This window comes from Ovis canadensis, chromosome 23 (genome assembly GCF_042477335.2).
Source record: "Ovis canadensis isolate MfBH-ARS-UI-01 breed Bighorn chromosome 23, ARS-UI_OviCan_v2, whole genome shotgun sequence".
Lineage (NCBI taxonomy): Eukaryota > Metazoa > Chordata > Mammalia > Artiodactyla > Bovidae > Ovis > Ovis canadensis.
In genome coordinates this window covers 60184864-60207443 of record NC_091267.1, presented here as the reverse complement: position 1 = coordinate 60207443, position 22580 = coordinate 60184864, and the positions used below count along the sequence as shown (strand labels likewise).

Genomic DNA, 22580 nt, shown 5'->3' with positions numbered 1-22580 from the left:
CAGAAGATGCTTAGTCATTACTTGTCATGTTTATGAAGATACATAACACATTGTATTTCCCAGTTGATATTAATTTTCCTTAGTAGAATGAAGCATCAATCCTCAGTGAACTATCCAAACCTTTATGAGTGTTCTCCCATCTATCTTTCTAGGTTAGTCTTTTAAACATTGTGTTCCCAACCTAGGAAGCATTGGCCATGCTTTCCTTTTGTTGAGTATCACCCCACTAGTGAAGCCACTGTTTCTGATGGAAATATGTCTCTCTTAGGTGTAGATAGAACCACTGCTGTCCAAACGCTTTTCCAATTTGTTCAGACTAATTGTGGAAATTGCCTTGAACTTTCAAGACCAGGCTTCCCTGGTGGCTCAGAGGTTGAAGCGTCTGTCTGCAATGTGGGAGACCTGGGTTCGATCCCTGGGTCGGGGAGATTCCCTGGAGAAGGAAATGGCAACCCACTCCACTATTCTTGCCTGGAGAATCCCACGGACGGAGGAGCCTGGTGGACTACAGTCCATGGGGTCGCAAAGAGTCGGACACGACTGAGCCACTTCACTTGGTTCACTTCAAGACAAAATAGAATTTCCCTCTTTTCTGTAATACTTATTTTACATAGTATACTATAATACCATATTATTTTAGTTGTATATATTTGCTACCTACAGCATATGAGACTTTTGAAAGCAAATATCATGTTTTATTTATCTTTGATGCTCCAGCACCCAGACTTTGCAGTGTTTTTTGATTTTGATGAGCAGAATGATACGAGTTACTCACAAGAGGTCAGTGTTGTCTAGGATATTGTGAATAGACATTTGAGAAATGTGGATTACTACTGGCAGGAGAAACATAGTTAACAGTAATAGCAACCAGCTGCTCACGCGTATTGAGCACTTACACCGAGGCACTTCACATGTATTAACACGTTTGTCACCACAGCTTCATGAAGTAGGTGCAGTCATTTTCCATCTTTAACAGATGTAAGCACAGAAAGGTTAAGTCGTTTGCCCAAGGTCCTTTGGTTTGGAACTGTAGAACTCAAGCTGGTGATTACCGTGCTTTATTGCCTTCCAGCGAACATAGAGAATTGGAAGCAGTTAGAAGGCCAGCCCTGTGGGAGCAGGGTTGAGGGCTGTGTGTACTCTCCAGACAGGACTCAGCTCTCATGATCTTCTCTTTGACACAGTCCAAGATTTATGACAGTGGCTGAGGGCAAGATTTCTTAAACTGTAAAGCGAATGCATATCACTTTGGGAACCTTGTTAGAATTCAGATTCTGATTCTGTAGGCCTGAGGTGGGGCCTGAGGCTCTGCATTTCTAACTAGGAAGCTCCCAAGTAGCTACTGTGCGGCTTCATTGTGGACTCCAGTTTGACTGACAAGAGTTTAGGAGTTTCACTGTCAGAGATATTTCATATGGGATTCTGTTAGGTTCTCATCTAGAAATCCTGAGAGATTCTGTGTCCTTAATTGGGTGCATAGTTAGGAAGTTGCTGTGGCATAGAGGTTCTGAGACTCTGGACACCAGTTACTGATCCTAGATCTTGTATTAGAATCCCCTGAGTAGTTGTAAAGACTGTTAATGCTCCGACTGTGCTTCAGAGCCAATAAGGATACCTGGTAAGTGGGCCTTTATGTTTAAAAAATGTTTGCAAGTGACTGGAATACTCAGCAAAGGTTTCAAAACCACTGTGAGCAAATTAATTCATCAGAGTCTTACAACCTAATATGCTCCTTTCCTGTTAACCAAATCTGTTGTCTGTTAAAATAAAAATGTATTGTGAAAGTTCCTATGAATTGAAAATACTTTAAAATTGCTGTAAAGACAAGACTAAATGTTAAGCGTATGAGGACTATCACTACAGTGTTTTGATTAAACCTTCTGCCATTGGTTAGGCTAATGTTTATTTTTTAAGCACTACAAATAAAAACAGCAATAATGCCTTTTCTCTGTTGAGCATATTTCTGTGAATTCTAGTTGTGTTTTCCTAATCCATTTGTTTTTCTCTTTTCAACAGGGATTTTTTGCCAGGTGGTAGGAGAGATTATACAGTACAAGTTCAGCTGAGGTGAGTTTGCAGTTTTTCTGTTACTTTAATTTTATGTTTGCTAACTATATGCATATAGTCCTGAATTTGTAAAGTGTAAATTTGAGTACAATATTTAAGTTTTTTTTTTCTTTAATGCAGACTTTGCCTCGCAGAGACAAGTTGCCCTCAAGAAGATAACTATCCCAATAGTCTCTGTATAAAAGTGAATGGGAAGCTATTTCCTTTGCCTGTAAGTTGCTTTTTATTCACCAGGCTTTTGCTTGTGAGTTTATTATAATTACTAACAAGGCTTAAAAATCGTGACTACTTAGTGCCAGTGAACAGTCCCAGCATTAAATACTGTTTTCCATTAGAGAGATTCATGGCTTCTTGGGGAAGTGGCAGATTCCAGGTCTGTGGGAGATGGAAAAGATGAGCTTGAAGCATCTTGTTCCAGGAAGTAAGGAAGCTGTGAGAGATTCTTAAGATGATATTAAAAGGCATAGTAGCAGGGCAGGAACTGTAGGGAAGGGCATTAGGGCAGCATGTTGTAGTGGATGTCTGAATGAGCTGGGCCTTGGCCTTGGATGAGATGGTGAAAGTTAGAGGCTGCTGAGAACAACTGGACATGGTGATTGAGGATTCCAAGCTTGAGCCTTGATGGTGCACACCCTTGAGAGATGCAGTGGTGTTTGATTGACAGCCTGTTGAGAGAGAGGGAGAGACACACACACATTCTCTCTCTCTCTGTATAGCCCGTGTCTCTCTCTGTCTCTGTCTGTATAGCCTGTTTCTGACCTGATAGATGTCAAATCTTAAAATAAAAATTGTTGAACAGGAGTATGTATCTGGCTTCACTGAGGTTTGAACTACACTGCTAATTTGCTACAGCTGTGTGGCAGTAAAGCTGTAATCTCAATAGTAGTGGAGCATGGCCTGTTTTTCAGAATGGTTATGTATCTTAACTGAAGAAGTGCTGTGAGAACAGTGATTCTACCATGATGCTAAGCTCCCATATTCAGCAAAGCAGAGACCATTTGACATGGAGATGAGGTGGCTGTTTAGCATTCCTGCTGAGTGCAAGATTTGGCTCTGAAATAAGTATATGAGCAACAGCTGTGAGCAGCTGAACAAACCAGACAACAAAGTCTAGAAATCTCAGCTCTACCAGGGCCAAGTGGTTGTAGTTGAACCCCGGAGTGACAATGGCCCTTGGCCAGGGCCAACCCCTGTACTCGAAGATCTGACTTATTGGTTATCCGGAGTCTCATTTCTGTCATATATAGCCTGTGGATTTAAAGACCTGAGAAATAGCCTGTTTCATGTATTTTATAGGGCTTGAACAGTACTGTACCGCTGCCTGACTCTTTTTGAAAGATGTCTATAAGGCTGAAATCATGTGGGGATTAAAGGGGAAATTTCAGAGGCCGAGTAGATACGGTTGGGAAGGAATGCGTACATGGTCTTATGCGTGTTCAAAACCTAAGGGGACACATTTTGCCTCTTGGGTTTCTGGCTGTAAGCAACAGGAGATCTCAGGAGCTGTCTTTCATCTGGATGAATCATATAAAGATTTAAACCAGGGGAAGAAGCCAGCCTCACTTGGAACTAAAGGATGCCACTGGGTCCCAGATGTGCAGCAGAGGAAACCCAGGATTTTGGAATGATAGCACAGTTTCCGTGGCTTTTCATATCCAATTATCTTTGTGTTGGATGGGCTAAGGTTTCTTTTGACCTTTAACTTTTATTGCTGTTTTACTCTCTCACTCTCCTTAAAGAAATATCTGACTGTGATAATCTTCTTGGTGTCTATAGACCCACCTGGATGATCTGTCCAGTATTAAATGATTGTGCTAGTTTTGGGGAGTTGTGTCTCTGAAATATGTGAGGCTGTACTTAAACTCCGGTGTTGCTGCAGAAAATATGATGGTTACAGATGTGTACACACATGTTCCACAGAAGTTTCCAAGTGGACCAGCCTGTGGTATAATATTCCATCTTTAAGGTCTGCAGTACCACTGTGGATAGCTGTGAATTTGTCACTCTTTCAGGACTGGGAAGAGAGAAAAACTCAGGTAGTTGAGCACGTTCTCTGGGACATTGTTGCTCAGTCACTGCTGGTTTCTCTCCAGAAGCACTAACTCACCCTTGGATACTTACACTAGGGCTGTTGGTGAACACACTGACTACTCTGTGATGAGTTCCACACTCACCTCTGGAGCCAGGGTCCTGCAGTGGCTCCAGGGGCACTTGTGAGAGAGATGAGGAAATGGAGCATAGGACAAAGGATGTCAAAACAGATTTCAGAAAGAGAAGGCAATAGAGTGGTGGTAGGGGCAAGGGGGAGCTTGCCTGACCCTAGTAGGGCCGTCCCAAAGATCAGATGCCAGTCTTTCCCAAAGAGGTTCTTCATCTTTAGCCTTGTGAATTCCTGTGGGACAGCTGATATAAATGTACATGGAACTGATGTAGAACTGCTAAGACCTCCCCTTGATCCACGATTGGGATATTGTAATATCTCCCAATATTGGGATATTGATTGGGATAAGGTAATATGGGCGTTGACTCGCATGTTTATGAGAATCATGTAAGTATACTGCCACCTTAGGAGAAGAACTGAGCTCTTTATCACCATGGAGATCTTCAGGGACTTTGTTCCAGTCGTAAGAAGCATCAACAAGCCACAGAGAAGTTTGACTTGTGGTCCTTGCCCATGACCCTGATTTATTGCACAACAGATCTTGGAGGAATAAGCTTTGACAGTCACGGGATTTCCCATCTGGGCTCTGATTAAATTTGAATTTGTGTCCTGGAACAGGTCTCAGTCTGTATGACCTTAACTGCAGTATGCAGTCAGCATGGATCCAGTGGTTGGATACTCTGCTGCGTGAACAGAGAGTGGACTGAATAGAAAATGGTGTTCCAGGTATCCCTGGATAATAAGGGTCAAATAGTGATGAAAGCAGTTTATATGCTGTTTTTACCCAGATCAAGATGATGGCTTTTAAAAGATACTTTAATCCATTGTTTTTCCAGCCTCTTGAGAACAGGGATGACAGTAAGCAGCTCACAGCAGGGCTTGTAGAATGACATGTGTAGTGAGGACAGACACACGCCTTCAGGAATGTCCCCATACCACCATCTTTGACCCAGATGCTGCCGTTGTACAGACTGACCACCTCATGAGAAAGTTACGTGTTTTTAAGGGCAGGAGAGAGGGGAAAAAAAAAGACCCTCTTTGCCTGGAGAGTTTTGAAAGGCTGCATTATTTTTCCTTTTAGACAGATTTTGAGAAATGGATGTAAACCTGTGGAGCTGTGAGGTTAGGGGTGTGTGTGTGGGGGAATATTTCTTGTAGAGATTCCAAAAGAATAGAGAGGATGTGTGTTACAGTGCAGCTGGCAGAAATCTCCCAAGTGTTTCCTCTCATTGCAGTGGGAGACCTGTCAGTACCAGTGCCATTATCTTAATGTATTCTCTTTCTGAGTTTGTGGATTTCTTTCTCCTGATACATAATTTTTTTCCTGCATATATTAGTTTCGCTGATGGTCTACCTCTCAGTAAATCTGGCGTAAAGTACAATCAGTATTTTCTTTTGTTAAAACACACACACATGCTCCAGTGTGACGAGATTCCCTTGGCCTAAGATGGGATAATATTGGTGTCTAAAATATAATATTGAAGTAGACAAATAAACCATTGGAGGTTGCATCAACTCATTGCTCTAAAAATTGATAGAATCATTGATTTTGGAGTAACCAAATGTTGATGTGGTTAAATTGTTTATGGAAAGGTTTAATACAAGCAAAAGGAAGAATGGATTTAAAAAACCTTTTTTTTTTGTAATCCAAGAATCAAATAATGGTAACCGTGACCAATGGATACTGAAACCACTAGGTCAGAGCTAGACAGGAATCAAATAAAGGTAACCGTGACCAATGGATACTGAAACCACTAGGTCAGAGCTAGACAGGAGGGGTCAGGCTGACCCAAGCTGAACTGATCAGCCTCGAGACCACTGACAGTGGGGGCAGACAGCCACTCGGTGCCCCATGACGCGGCACAGTAGGAAGCACGTAGCCTTCTCTGTGAAGGTTTTGTCTCTGAAAATTTGAACCTGAATCTAGTCAAGCCTGTGCCACTAATTACTAGCTTAAAGCATGGAGTATCACATCTTCAAACTCTGAGGAAACAGTCCGCCTAATCCAGATGAGAATATTCTTCAGATCAAGAGCCCTGGGGTCCCCCACAGAACAACGGCGTCCGAAACAGAGTGGGAGTTTTGGGGCAGGGGGTGAGAGAGGATGGAAATTATTCTTTCATAGAGCATAAAGGAGACTTTACAAACAGCTGAGCACACTGAGGCTCTAGTTTGGATTCCGATTCAGACTGTAAAGGGACATCTTATATGTCAAACTATGTATGGATAAAATAATGTGTCTGGGATACCTTATATAATACTCTGAGATGGGCAAAGACTACTTACAAGTAACCTATTGAATTGGGTGATAGTTTGCTTAGACTTTTTTCTCTAGTTTTGTATACATTTGAAAGTTTCAGTAATAGAATAAAAGTCATCTTCAAGGCAGTTGAGAAGTTGCAATATAAACTAGATATTAAATGATTTTAAAAATCATGGTTAATTTTGTAAGGTTATGATACTGTTCTTTTTTCCTGAGGTCTTTTAAAGATGCATATAAAAGTATGGGTCAAGTCACAAGTCTAGAAGTTGCATTTAAAAAATGCTTGGGCAAAAATAAAGGTGTATATGTGTGGAGTCCCCTTCATGGGTCATAGCCTTGTCGTGTCAAAGGGGCTTGTGTAACTCAGTGTAGCTATGAGCCATAGCAGGCAGAGCCACTCAAGAGGGACAGTTCTTAGTGGAGAGTTTTGGAGAAGGGAATGGCAAAATAAACACTTCAGTGTTCTTACCACAAGAACAATACAAAAAGGCAGAAGATAACTACACCAGAAGATGAGTCCCTCTCCAGGTCTAGGTGTCCAATATGCTACTGGGAAAGGGCAGAGGAGAGTTACTAACAGCTCAAGAGAGAATGAAGAAGCTGGGCTGAAGTGGAAACGACACCCAGTTGTGGATGTGTTTGGTGGTGAAAGTAAAGCCCAATGCTGTGAAGAACAGTATTGCAAAGAACCTGGAATGTTAGGTCTGTGAATCAAGGTAAATCAGAGTGGTCAAGCAGGAGATGGCAAGAGTGAACATCAGCATCTCAGGATTCAGTGAACTGAGATGGACAGAAATGAGCAAATTTAGTTCAGGTGACCATTATGTCTACTACTGTGGGCAAGAATCCCTTAGAAGAAATGGAGTAGCAATGTTTCGTGCAGTGATGGGCACAGTAAAGGGCAGAAGTGGTCAGGACCTCATAAAGACAGAAGAGATTAAGAGGTGGTAAGAATACACAGAAGAGCTATACAAAAAATGTCTTAATGACCTGGACAACCACAATGGTGTGGTCGCTCATCCAGAGCTAGGCATCTGGAGTGTGAAGTCAAGTGGGCCTTAGGAAGCTTCACTTCGAAGAAAGCTAGTGGAGGTGAGGGAATTCCAGCTGAGCTGTTTCAAATGCTAAAAGATGATGCTGTTCAAGTGCTGCGCTCAGTATGTCAACAAATTTGGAAAACTCAGCAGTGGTCGCAAAAAAAAGATCAGTTTTCATTCCAGTCCCTAAAAAGGGCAGTGCCAAAGAATGCTCAGACTACTAGACAGTTGTACTCATTTTGCATGCTAGTAAAAATTATTCTCAAAATCTTTCAAGCTAGACTTCAGCAGTATGTGAACTGAGAGCTTCCAGATGTACAAACTGGGTTTAGAAAAGACAGAGGAACTAGCAGTCAATCCCAGTGTTTGGTGGATCATAGAGAAAGCAAGGGAATTCCAGGAAAACATCTACTTCGTTGACTACACAAAAACCTTTGACTGTGTGGATCACAACAAACTGTGGAAAATTCTTAAAGAGATGGGAATACTGGACCACTTTCTCCTGAGAAAACTGTATGCAGGTCAAGAGAACATTTTTATCCCTCACATGATTTTAATAATTCCTTTGAAATTCCCCCGTTTGTACTGGTGGTTTTTTTTTTTTTTTTTTCAGAGTTCGTTTTCCCTCTTTGTCACTCCTGGTATTTGAATGAATGCAAGTTCCTAAAATGAATCAGTATAAAGAGATTCAACTTTATTGTTTAAAAGAAAGGAAAAAAAAATCATAGCCACTATGCCAAGATCTTAGCACCTTGGATTTTAATGGAACATGGAATTTTTGTTGTTACATTTTTCTGGATTTGTAAAATATTTTATAACATTTTTAAAAGGTTATTTTCCTCTTATGGGTTTCCTCACCTTAGGGTGAGGACTGTGTGATTTCCAGGATAAAAGAAAAGAATTTAGTGTGACTGAAATTAGGCAAGATACTGTACTTGTCTTGGAGAAAATGTTTGCTCCTCTGCCCAGATTTTTAAATTGCTTTCCTTTTTTATGGTTATAGGGCTATGCACCACCACCTAAAAATGGAATTGAACAGAAGCGCCCTGGACGCCCTTTGAATATTACATCTTTAGTTAGGTTATCCTCAGCTGTGCCAAACCAGATTTCCATTTCTTGGGCATCAGAAATTGGAAAGGTAAAGATTCTTTTTTCTGGGGAGCATGAACGTGATTCCTCTAGGTGGTACTGATTTGCTTTGCTTTTTCTTAGGCTACTAGTTCATCTCATTCACTTTTCTGTTTATAACCCCCAAAAGTCATAATTTTCAATTCGGGGTAGAGAGATGAGATTCTTAAAGGTTAAAACTTTCAGGTTTCTTCAGTATCATCTCTGTTATCTTCCAAAGAAGATAAGCACCCTAATGGTATTTCTTGTTAATGGTTAATCACAGTTATGTTTTTGTGTGTGTTTTAAGTGATATTTTTAAAAAGTGGGGATTGGGGCTACTGTTAACATATTTATGAAGAGGGACAAAGAAAGCTTTATTAGGCTTTGGGGGAAATGGTTAAATGTACTCCTGTTGTGATTAGACATAATTTATTTCAGCCTTTATATGAACAGCTGATACTTCAATAACATGAATATCTGATAATATTTACTTAGATTTATATTTACTAGAAAGTGTTTACTTAGTTTTGTATTTATTTCCATACTTTTAGATTGATGGACTTGGTTTTCTGCAGATTCTTAAGTCTTAAAAAGCTTTTTGTCAATTATGAAATACTGGTTAATACAACAGGGATTTCCATTTTAGAACTGTTTATTTATATAACTGAAGTAATAGAAATGGAAGAGGTTTCAATAATTTCTGATCATCAGCTTTAATGTTGCTGTTTCATAGAAATAAACTATAGTATTTCTCCTTATGGATGAAGAAGTTGAGTCATGTTTGTAGCCAGAATTAATTTAGTTTTATCACCAAGGTAATTGCCGAGCTGAACATAATGAATATTTTTGTATTAATCTTTGGACTGTACAACTGTGATTACTAGGGCCTCTAATGATTGTTCTCTTGAGCTCTCATTTCTGAATTTTTACAACTTGTTTATCCCTAATATTTTTTATTTGCATGAACTTAAATGTACAGTCATGTAGCACTGGGTAAGGATTTAGGAAATCTTGGCTTAGTCTCAAGTTGGCAAATTGTTTGATTTTGGCAAAATTGCTTAATTATCTGGGGCCTACTTATTATAAACAATCAGTAAAATCTTGAGAATAAGTGTTATATACAACTATAAGAGACATTGTTAACTGAGCAAGTACTAATGCTTTAAAGTTTAGTGAGATAATTGAAGTTTTTTGAGAGAAATTTAAGCAGTATATCTTTTTGAAATGATTATGACCTTATAGATTTTGTTTTTGAGTAAATGATTGCAGATATTGAACGCTTAGCAGTTTTTTTTTTGTTTTTTTTTTAACCCCTTATAATGGCTGCCCTGATAGCTCAGCTGGTAAAGAATCTGCATTCAATTCAGCAGACCTAGGCTTGATTCCTGGGTTGGGAAGATCCTCTGGAGAAGGGATAAACTACCCACTCCAGTATTCTTGGGCTTCTCTGGTGGCTCAGATGGTAAAGAATCTGCCTGCAGTGTGGGAGACCTGGGTTCAATCCCTTGCTTGGGAAAATCCCCTGGAGAAGGGAAGGGCTACCCACTCCAGTATTTTGACTTGGAGATTTCCATGGACAGAGGAACCTGGCAGGCTACAGTCTGTGGGGTCACAGAGTCAGACATGACTGAGCAACTTTCACTTAATGGAAACAATATTCTTTTCTTGCATTTGTAATCAGTAAATTTGTATACTCTTTTGGATATTCAGATATTTGAAAGGACTGTAGCAGGATGTTAAAAATGATATTCAAAGTATTTGGTTTGGCAACTATTAAAAGTATTTTGTTTATTGTAGAATCAGTTGAATGAATATGTGTAGTGAATTGGTGAGGTGGGTTTTAAGTATTTAAGTAAAATTATATATCATCTCTTCATTGCTTTATAGATAGCTCATGAAAGTTCCTTTGTTCCAAGTCTAAGAGGGTATGGAATTGGATGCTATTATTTTCTGACATTGTATTTTTTATTTTTATTATTTTTTCATGTGTCTTATATACTACAGTAGCTGCCTCTTCCCAGTAAAATGTCCATTTGCAAATAGCAATTAATTTGTCAAATTTTTTCTCAAAAAAAAAAAAACTCGCTGATTTGGGATTCATGTGAATGATTTGCCTAAGGTTATGTAGCAGGTGTCTGCCAAAATTAGAACTGTGAAACTCTGGATTAGAAGTATTAATTTAGACCACAGGTGTTTGAACTTTGTTTCTATAGTGGAACTCATTTTTCATTGAATGTATTTTCCCTATTACATAAAAAACAGAAAATTCTAGTTGGAAGTGTTCATAGGAGGGTGTATTCTCATTTATACCATGGTGGCTCCTGAGGCACCAGTTTTGCTAAGTTAGAAACACAGTTGGAAAACCATTGATCTGAGCATTTTATTTTTCACATAGATGTTTTAAAGTGGTAAGTGACTGAGAAATACCTTTAATAGGGTGAAGCATTCATCTTCCCTAAAGTAACTGAGTTGATTTTGTTCCCTTCCCAGTCACTGACTTTGCTGTATAAGTTATTTTGCATGTTATTTTTAGGAACCAGAGTTTCTTAGACAAATGTTTTATATAAATAACTATTATCTCTCATCTTTAATACAGATTATCTTTCTTTGTAGAATTACTCCATGTCTGTATATCTTGTACGACAACTCACATCAGCCATGTTATTACAGAGATTAAAAATGAAAGGTATTAGAAACCCTGATCATTCCAGAGCACTAAGTAAGTATTGTTTGTAAGACTGAGCATATGATATGGTTTTAAATGGAAATTTTAAAAGCTTCACATATATATCAATACAGAAACAATTTGGGAATAATTAATAAAAACCAAAAATGAATTATGAGTTAAAAATACTCTTAAGAATTGAGCTATATAAATTGAAAGACCCTTCTCTTAGAAACTGCTCCCAAGAGGATGAAGTTTGAATCTCAATTAATATTGATATTTTGCCTTTTCTTAAGAAGTTAATTTTGGTAAATGTCTGGTTGTTGGCAGTTTTGATGCCTGCGTTGGGAATAGGAATGCAGGTCTTCAAGTCCTCCAGTGTGTAGTGTACTGTACACTAAAAAAACTTCTAACTTAAAAGGTCTTTTTGCAAAAGAAATGTTGATATCCATCAGAAATAATATTTGCCTTCTGAGATGTTTTATTTTGTACTTTTATACTTTCATGCTGTATAATAATAAATAGAGGAAAAAATGTGTAACCCAAGCTGTAAATAATTCAGTAACTGACGTTAATTGAACAAGACATTTTTTTCTGTGAAAGAGAATATTTTACCCCCATTACCTCCCACATCAGTGAATGAATGAGAAAGGAGAGGGAATCTGTGGGTTGGAAAGGGAGCCAAGTAGGGCTGTTGAAATGGTATTTTGTTTCTTATACTCAAGCCATTTCTCATCTCACACAGCACAGTGTTGATCTTCCTATCTAGAACTGGAAGCCAGGGAAATTCTTCCACAGTTCTTCTTACCTGACAAAGGTTCCACTCTTTCCAGTTCCAGTCCGGTTCTCCCTATCATGGTGTTGAGAATTAGGCATCTGAAGGCAGTTTATGTATTTATTAGTTTGTGTCAACAGTAACTTGTATGTATTATGTGGTGAAGAAGATGGCAGATAATCCTACATCCATAGTAGTTTTCAGGAGTCAAAGAAAGTATAAAAATATTTTACCTTTTTTTATAAAGTATAAGAATATTTTATTTGTAAAATTATTTACAGATTTAACAATTTTTGGAAATTACATGTACTCCCTAATTAAAATAGTCATGCACGTGTTTTAAAAAAAATAAAAATAAAAAAGTATTGAAGCTCAGAGTTCAGCTGCCTTCCCTAATTGTACTGTTCTTAAGCCTGAAACAGCTGTTTTAAAAACTCTTCCTTACCCACAATTTTAATTGTAAAAAGAAATCTTAAAAGTTTGATTAAACATGTCATTTAGAGTTTCTAATTCTTTAACCTAATAGTGGAAGTGTGGCTGTGTTTTCTGTACATTAATACTTAAGATTTTATTTTGTTTTTGTAGTTTCTTGATCTATTTGAAGTATTTGGGAAATTTTACATAAGATGGCATATATTTCTATAATCCTGTTCATAAGTCACAGTTTTTTAAACATTGTGTTTATTGTTGATTTCCCCTCAAGTTAAAGAAAAACTTACTGCAGATCCTGACAGTGAGATCGCTACCACTAGCCTTCGCGTGTCCTTGATGTGCCCTGTAAGTAAAGCAGCGAGACATTCTAAGGCATTTTGCTTTTTTTATGTGACTAATTTTCCCATAAGTAAGTATGGAAATGAATGATACAGTATTTTTTGTTTTCTCATTCAGGAATATTCATGGATAAGCATTATAATTGCAGAGAATGCAAGGGTTCTCAGGCAGTGACTAAACAAAAAGAGCCGTAAGAGGATATTATATCAAAGAGGAAGGAGAGCTTTAGGTTCACAGTAATCTGTCACTGCTAATTATAGATAATCCACAGCTAATATAATACTGAACACAGAGAGTTGGCTCCTTTTATCAGCAAATAAACTGTGTTGAAAAATAGCAACAAAAGTTTTAGGACCTAATGCTAATTGATGGGAGAAATCAGGAATAGTGGATGAAGGCGTCTTTAAAATCACTACTTTTGGGAAGGACCCTTTCTAGATAAGAGGAACTTCATGAGAAAAGTCCTGGGATTAGGATTTATGGTTGGGGTGGGGAGGGTTGGGTTTGGTGACCAGCTACCATTGTGTACAGTTTTTTAAATGGAAAGAGAATTGTGTCAGAGAAAGGGATAATCTGTTGAGCTCCTGTTACATGCTTCTTAAGACTTTCTTAACTAGCAAGCCTGTATGGAGTTGTTCCCATTTTGCTGCTGAGAAACCTGAGGCTGAAAGAGGTTGCTAACCCAGATCGCACACTTAGGTTATAGTAGAACAAGAATAAAGAGTTTGGTCTTCTGACCATATTCCAGTTTTCTTAACAAGGTACCATATTGCCACATGGGGCCAGAAATATAAATATCCTGATTATAAATCTACCTGTCTGTTATTCTGGAAAGCAGTATTTGCAGGTATCTTTCTAAAGCTTTGTGTATTATCATTTGCTTGAACTTACCTTTATTGAAAAGGGATAGAATTACATGAAATTGGGATTGCTTCCAAATTGGGAACCTGTGGTTATGAGCAGAGGAGGTCAGCAGGAGGACTTTAATGCCCTGAGGTGGCGGCAGAGGCCCTCGAGGGCATGTGTTTAGACCCAGGGTCTTCTCTAGTCACTGGGCATCAGTTCATTTGAGTGTCCTCACAGTGCCTTTTTCTCCTTCTCATGTTAAAATTGATACTAAATTGAAACACATGAAATTTCCATTTTGTTAGTCAGAAACAGTTTGGATATTAGAAATTTCTTAGTGGTTTAACCCTAGTTTCTTGGGCAGACACTCACTGCTGGCTGTATTTTAAGCACAGCCTCTGTTTGGGACTGGAACTTGTGTTACATTTATGTTTTACTGTGTCAAACTGTTGTCAGGAAGAAAGCACTTCTCTTTACTTCTCTTTACAACTAAGAAGTTGTACAGGTACACAGCGCTGTATTCCGTAAGTTTTTTTTGAACCATTTTTGTTTATGTGTGTTTTTCCTCTTTTCCTTCAAACACTATGCTATTCTATATGACAGCAACTAAAACAATAACCAAACTGTTGGATTCTTGGACATTCAAAACAATGAAAGTGGCATATTGAAGTGGTTGGGATTTCTCCTGTATAAGAATAGATTCTTTTCAGGTGTATCAGTTTTAAGAAAATCGACAGTTTTAAGAAAATTAACAGTTCTGTTATTTGAAGAAATAACAAGATCCTGTTTAAAGTTCATTAAATGTTTTCTTTCTCTGCTTACAAGTGAAAACAGATCTGTTTTGAGACTCCTTTGAGCTTTTCCTCAGTATTCATTCTACCTGATTTTTTTCAGAACATTTTGTAAGAAAACAGTGAATGGTACTCTTCAGACCGTCCTAGTGTTAACATACATTGGGTTGATAACTGTAGGATGTGGTATATGTTATTAGAAAATCAAGCATAGGTGTTTTGAGCAAACTTAGCAGATAGATGATGGAACTTAGATTATGAAAGTAGTTTTAGAGGCAGAGACACTACAGCAGAGTGAAAATAAGACAGGAACTAGGATGGTGATGGGACCTGGAGAGAAAAAAAGAATTACAGGCAGTTGAGAGGATAAGCCTAAAAAACCCTGGGTTTATTAGGCAAAAATTAGAGAAAATGATAGCTTAAGGAGGTGGGAGAAATGTTCTGTTTTCATGATATGTGAAATGTTCTGTTTTGTAAAGTGATTTAGAGCAGACATGAATGTGGATAGTGAGAGTGCAGTCCACGATCTCTGTCCTTGGGACCTAAGGGAGGTATGTTTTCAGCACTAGTTGTTGAAGAGGGATCTGATTGAGTGTGTATAATTAACTTTTTGAACATAGTATCTGAATTTTACACAGAATTGAGATTGGGATGGAAACTGACCTTTTCCAGTCCTGTGGCCACTGCTGAGTTTTTCAAATATGCTGACATGTTGAGTGCAGCACTTTAACAGCATAATCTTTTAGCATTTTAAATAGCTCAGCTGGAATTCCCTCACCTCCATTAGCTTGGTTCATAGTAATGCTTCCTAAGGCCCACTTGACTTCACACTGCAGGATATCTGGCTCTAGGTGGTGACCACACCATTGTGGTTATTCCTGTCACTAAGACCTTTTTTGTATAGTTCTTCTGTGTATTCTTGCCACCTCCTCTTAATCTCTTCTGCCTCTGTTAGGTCCTTACCCTTTCTGCCCTTTATCGTGCCCATCCTTGAGTGAAGTGCTCTCTTGATCTCTCCAGTTTTCTTGAAGAGATCTCTAGTCTTTTCCATTCTGTTGTTTTCCTCTACTTCTTTGCATTGTTCATTGAAGAAAGTCTTACCTCTCCTCGCTGTTCTCTGGAACTCTGTTCAGTTTGGTGTACATCGCTCCCTTTCTCCCTTGCCTTTGGCTTCTCTTCTTTCCTCAGCTATTTGAAAAGCCTCCTTGTATAACTACTTTGCCTTCTTGGATTTCTTTTTCTTGGGGATGGTTTTGGTCACCACCACCTGTACAGAGTTAGGAACCTCTGTCCATACTTCTTCAGGCACTCTGTCTACCAGATCTAATCCTTTGAATCTATTCGTCACGTCTGCTGTCTGATCATAATTAATTATTATTTGGGTCATATCTGAATGGCCTAGTGGCTTTCCCTACTTTCTTCAATTTAAACTTGAATTTTGCATCAAGGAACTCATGATCAGAGCCACAGTCAGATCCAGGTCTTGTTTTTGCTGACTTTATAGAGCTTCTCCATCTTCAGCTGCAAAGAGTATAATCAGTCTGATTTCGATATTGACTATCTGGTGATGTCCATGTGTAGTCTCTGTGTTGTTGAAAACGGTGTTTGCTGTGACCAGTGTGTTTGCTTGGCAGAATTCTGTTAGCCTTTGCCCTGCTTCATTTTATATTCTAAGGCCAAACTTGCATATTACTCCAGGTATCTCTTGACTTTCTACTTTTTCAGTTCAATCCTCTATGATGAATAGGACATCTTTTTTTGGATCACTGCCTTGTTGGGGCGAAGGGTCTTCTGTAACTCATTGAAGCTATGAGCCATGCTGTGTAGGGCCATCCAGGATGGTTGGGTCATAGTAGAGAGTTGTGACAAAACGGGATTCACTGGAGGAGGGAATGACAAACCACCCCAGTATAGTAGCAGTGAGAACCCATGAACTGTATAACAGGGCAAAAAGATAGGACACCGAAAGATGAGCCCCCTTCCCCACCAAGGTCAGAAGGTCTCCAGCATGCTACTGCGGAAGAGCAGAGGACAACTATTAACAGCACCAGAAAGAAGGAAACTGCTGAGCCAGAGCAGAAACAGCACTCAGTTGCGGGTGTGTCTGGTGAGGAATGTAAAATCCAGTGCTATAAGGAACAGTTTTGCACAGAAACCTGGAATGTTAGGTCCATGAGTCAAGGTAAATTGGATGTGGTCAACCAGGAGATGGCAAGAGTAAATGCCGGCATCTTAGGAATCAGTGAACTAAAATGAATGGGAATGGGTGATTTTAATTCAGATGACCGTGATATCTACTACTGTTAGCATGAGTCCTTCAGAAGAAATGGAGTAGCCCTCGTAGTCAACAAAAGAGTCTGAAATGCAGTTCTTGGGTGCAGCCTTAAAAACAACAGAACAGTCTTGGTTCATTTCCAAGGCACACCATTCAGTATCACAGTAATCCAAGTCTATGGCCCAAACACTGGTGCTGAACAAGCTGAAGTTGATCAGTTCTGTGAAGACCTAGAAGACCTCCTAGAACTAATACCAGTGCTCTCGTTAAAAAATGATAGAATGAAGGGATGCTTCTTAGGAATGCAAGTGTAAGTTGTTATTAGAAAATCTATTGAAATATTTAAACCTATAACAATAATTGAAAAAAAAAATCCTCCAGTTACCCCATTAGGTGCTGAGTAGATCAGCATCCTTTCCTCACAGAACAAAACCTCTTAGCAAAATAGGAAAACGTAGATAATTAAAACTAAAAACTACCGCCATGTATGATATAAAATTAGAAGGCAATGGCACCCCACTCCAGCACTCTTGCCTGGAAAATCCCATGGATGGAGGAACCTGGTGGGCTGCAGTCCATGGAGTCGCTGAGAGTCGGACACAACTGAGCGACTTCACTTTCACTTTTCACTTTCATGCATTGGAGAAGGCAGTGGCACCCCACTCCAGTACTGTTGCCTGGAAAATCCCATGGACGGAGGAGCCTGGTGGGCTGCAGTCCATGGGGTCGCTGAGAGTCGGACACGACTGAGCGACTTCACTTTGACTTTTCACTTTCTTGCATTGGAGAAGGAAATGGCACCCCACTCCAGTGTTCTTGCCTGGAGAATGCCAGGGACGGGGGAGCCTGATGGGCTGCTGTCTATGGGGTCGCACAGAGTCGGACATGACTGAAGCGGCTTAGCAGCAGCAGCAGCATATGATACAAAACTAGGAATGTCTCCATGAAAGTGAAGAACATTTGAATTTGTGTTATAGCTCTGCCAGCTGTGTCTTACTGAGTGTATTGTTTTTAGTGTCTTGTAACCTCAACATTGTCATTTCAAAAGTAGAAATAGGAGGTACTAGTGTTTTGGAAGTCATACAATTATGAGAATTACATGAAATTTTTGTAAAAGTCTGTAACATGCTGTAAGATTCTGCATTACATAAAAGGTTATCTGTTATTAAAGGGAAGGGGAAATAATGAAAGCATGTATCATAGAAAATTGCCTCACATTCTTTTCTCACCTTTTTCCATCTTGAATATTCCCTAACATTATACAGAAAAACCTGAATGAACTTACTGGGCAGCCCAATAGTTAAATTGTGCTACCCACTTGCAGGAATCCCTCTAACTTCTAAAATCTCTTTTAGAATCCTAGTTAGAGACTAAGAGACAGTATAGACTCTCGAGCTAGATCATCAGGGTTCAGATATTGACTCTGACTTTGTATTGTTAGTCAAGTTAACTTACTTTCTTTGCGCCTGTTTCCTCATGTATAAAATGAGGATAATAATATAGATCACCTGTGTAGGTTAAAAGGTAGTGTCACTAAGACTAAGGTAGAGGTTATTCATTGTGCTACTTTGCATATACGACTGCTATAGTGATGAATTGGCTAAATTATTTTCTTTTTATATTATAAAATAACCCATGTTCATTTTAGAGGAAAGAAATTACAGGTAAACCAAAAGGAAAAAAGGAGAATATCCTAAAGATCCTCCCCCTGAGGGAGAATTAACGGTGTTATAATTTTCTGTGATTTCTTCTAGACTTAATAGTGCATATGAGGAAGTCCTTTCTTTTTCCTTTTCTTTGTCTTTGCCATTTATCCAGTCTCTTTCCATTCCTTCTACCATCTGGTTGACAAATACTGAGCATACATTGCATCCTTGGTACTATGTTGTAACACTTAGATCACAGTAGTGAACAGTGACATAGACCTTTTCCTTGTAGGGCTTAGCATATAGTCGAGAAATAGATTTTCTATCAGAATAAGAGAACTGATTAAAAACTGAGATTTTTTTTTTTTTTGTAAAGGGTATACAGGGAGGTTTGAAAGGCTTTACAGAAAAACCTGATCTAATCTGGATGTTATGTGTGTCTTGATGTTTGCATTCCTCTACCAGTTGTAATAAGAATTGAATAGAGAACTAGGTTTTATCAGTATACTGACACTTCAACATATGTGATTATACAAAAGTAAAAAGTTTTCTTTCTTAAGTGAAAAATAATTTGCAGTTCATATCACATATATGAGGCTGGTTAATATAGGTAACCAAAGATTAATAACCAAGTAGAAAATCAAGAGGATTTTGAATAAATAGTTCTTGGAAGCACAAATGACCCTTAGAAGCTATAAAAAGCTCAGCTTTACTTAGAAATGTATTACAAAACTATAAGGGGGTGTTTTTCACCTGTCAGAGTGGCAGAGGTTAAAGGATTCAAGAATTGCTATATTGATAAGGTTGAAGGGAGCCAAGCACGTTAATACATGTGTATGTGTAAATCAGTAGGTAATTTCTGTGAAAGTTAGTTTGTTATTGGGACAAAAATCACAGATATACTTGGACTCAAAAGTTTTCCTTCTAGGAATTTATCCTGTAGCTATCTATTACAGTATCATCTGTAGTGATAAAGGATTAGAAAAAGTTTAAATATAAGTACAGAATTATGTGAATTGCATGCCACCATTTCTGTGAAAATATTTTTTAAAAGACACACTTGATTATGCATAGACCATCTGTGAAAGGACATGCAAGAGATGGATAGCAGTGGTTCCCTTTAAATAGGGGAAGAGATGAAAAAGAAACATGTTTTCATGTTTTAAAATATTTATTTTTAATTGAAGGATAAAGCTTTAAATTTTTCATTTTATATGTATCTTTTTCTACCTGTGATTTTATAAGTTTTGCTTTCTTTCAGAAAGTGAAATGGTCTTTTAAAAATTACAGCTCTAGCAGTGAATACAAATAAAGTATATTGGAGTCCTGATGGAAATAAATTCTGGCTTGAATTTCTTTTTCATTTTGTTAGGCTTGTATGACTTCTTCAGATTTTTATGACTTTTGAGGCTTTGTTCTCTTTTCTGAAATGACTTTCCATGTTGTCTTCCCTGTGGTCTAGTTAGGGAAAATGAGGCTGACAATCCCATGCCGTGCGGTGACTTGTACACACCTACAGTGTTTTGATGCTGCCCTTTATCTGCAAATGAATGAGAAGAAACCCACCTGGATTTGTCCTGTGTGTGACAAAAAAGCTGCCTATGAAAGTCTAATTTTAGATGGGTAAGTATATCCCAACATAATACTTAATTATACTCAATCTTATTTTTAAACTGTAGTTAATGGCCCTTCTATCTTTACATTATTACGGTGTTGGGGGCAAGAGGGTGAGTAGTTTCCTTTTCCTTTTGCTTTCCATGATCATATTTCATTACCTATAGGAAAGAGGGTAAAATCCACTTAGTGATGTCATTTTGCTTATCTAGAACTAGAAGAGCAATGAAGTCTCTGCAAAAACATACTAATTAAGTGGTAGGGTAAATAGAGTTGTGTTATGCAGCGGGTAAGTTTAAAATGGGAATTCACTTCTAGGTTTTTCTGACAGTGGAGCCCAAACTCTTAGCAGTATTGCTCATATTGTGTATGTTGAAATTAAGGAAAATAATACAACCTAATTGTTAGTAATGTATATATATACATTATCATTTCATTCAATATAGAGTGAAAAATAACCTAGATCTTTAAAGATAATTCTGCAGCATGTTTTTTAAGTTTGAAAAGAGTATTTATTATAGAGAGGAATGAGACAGTAAAGAGTGATGGGACTTTTTCTGTCTGTAAACTTTTACTTTTTAACTTGCTTTGAAATAATTTCAAACTTAACAAGAAATTGTTAACAGTAGCATAATGTGTCAGTTGTTAACATTCTGCCATTTTGTTTTATCACATTCCCTCCTAATTTATATGTATTTTTGTGTGTGTGTATCTGTGTATATAGAGAAAAAGATGATTATCACTGTTCTCAGAAACTTTTTGAACCATAAGTTATGTATTTCATGCCCTTTTGCCCATTCATATTTTAGGGTGTGCTTCCTGAATACTTGACATTGTGTTGTGGGTATACTGCTTATCATTAATGTGTTTTAGAGAGTTCCAGAGATTTTATTTGAACAAACACTAGTTTTTTTGTCAGAAACTTCAAGATTTCATTTTTCCCTCTTTTCATTCATGCAGTTCTTTATTCTGTTATGCATTCCTTCATGAATTGTTTCCACAGCATACATACTAAATACTAGCCATGTGTCAGGTCTGAAATGGAGACAATAAAGAATTGTGTAGTAACTGTTAAGTGCTGTGAAGGTAAAGAATGATACTATGTGAAGAGAACTAGGGATGGGGAAGAAACTGACGGCAGGGAGTATGTGATCGCATTACTACAGCCTACCTGATTGTTGGTCAGAGGTCTCACCAACACTTAATGAATGTCATCTCTTCATAGGCTTAGGACACTGCCTCCATCATTTGGAATATTTTTATACACAAGTGTCATTTCTGTGCTGTTATTTGTGCTGTTGATCAAAGTATTGATCACTGTAAAACTTTTAATTATTGGATTTTTGTTATGCATTAATATCTCTTAGGCCATATGAATCAGAATTTTCTTGACCATCATTGCAGTTGGCTGTATTCACCTGAATGAAAGTATTTTTAAATTACACGAATCTTGTTTTGATTTTGATTGGAATTTTGTTTTTCATATAATTGGGAAAAATACATATTTAAAATTTTACATCTTCTAAGGAAGGTAGCGTTTTTCCTCATTCATTTTTATCAGTTTTATTGTGGTAGAAGAACTATCCCTATTTAAAGTGTACAATTTGATACATTTTGACCAAATATATACCTGAAATATCATTAAAATATGATAACAGATATATCTGTCACACCTGAAGTTTTCTCAATTCTTTTGGGACTCCATGGACTGTAGCTCACCAGGCTCCTCTGTCTGTGGATTTCTAGGGAAAAATAACTGGAATGAGTTGCCATTTCCTTCTCAGGTGATCTTCCTTACCCAGGGATCAAACCTGTGGCTCCTGTATTTGCAGGTGGATTCTTTAGCACTGAGCCACCTGGGAAGCAAGGTGGCTGGAGAAGAAAATGGCAACCCACTCCAGTATTCTTTCCTGGAGAACCCCATGGACAGTATGAAAAGGCTAAAAGATAGGATGCTGGGAGATGAGCCCCCTGCAGGTCTGAAGATGTCCAGTAAGCTACTGGGGAACAGTGGAGGGCAGTTACTGATAGCTCCAGTGAGAATGAAGCAGCTGGGCCAAAGCAGAAATGACACTCAGCTGCGGATGTGTCTGGTGGTAAAAGTGAAGTCCAAATCTATAAAGAACAGTATTGCACAGGAACCTGGAATGTTAGTTCCATGAATCAAGGTAAATTGTATATGGTCCAGGAGAAGATGGTAAATTGTATGTGGGCCAGGAGAAGACTGAACATTGACATTTTAGGAATCTGAATTTTCAGATGACTATTATATCTACTACTGTGGTCACGAATCAGTAGAAGAAGTGGAGTAGCCCTCATAGTCAACAAAAGAATCTGAAATGCAGTATTTGGGGTACAGTCTCAAAAAGGACTGAATGATCTCAGTTCGTTTCCAAGGCAGACCCTTCATTATCACAGTAATCCAAGTCTGTGCACTAAATACTGACACCAAAGAAACTGACATTGACCAGTTCTATGAAGACCTATAAACTTTCTAGAACTAATAGTAAAAAAAGATATGCTTTTCATTATAAGGAATTGGAATGCAGAAATAGAAAG

At 38.2% G+C, this 22580-nt stretch overlaps 1 protein-coding gene across 25 annotated transcripts in view; it reads left to right on the top strand.

The window, feature by feature from the left end:
• The window catches only part of PIAS2 (protein inhibitor of activated STAT 2), a 133207-nt gene that overhangs the window by 45003 nt on the left and 65624 nt on the right, over window positions 1-22580 (top strand). For all 25 annotated transcript variants that reach the window (XR_011252300.1, XR_011252301.1, XR_011252299.1 and 22 more), the window contains 6 exons: window positions 2017-2067; window positions 2188-2278; window positions 8532-8666; window positions 11252-11357; window positions 12782-12855; window positions 19870-20030. Coding sequence is in view for 15 of the 25 variants with exons in the window: in XM_069568484.1 (XP_069424585.1) it covers window positions 2017-2067; window positions 2188-2278; window positions 8532-8666; window positions 11252-11357; window positions 12782-12855; window positions 19870-20030 (618 nt within the window). In the remaining 10 variants the exon portion in view is untranslated. The remainder of the gene's footprint in view (window positions 1-2016; window positions 2068-2187; window positions 2279-8531; window positions 8667-11251; window positions 11358-12781; window positions 12856-19869; window positions 20031-22580) is intronic.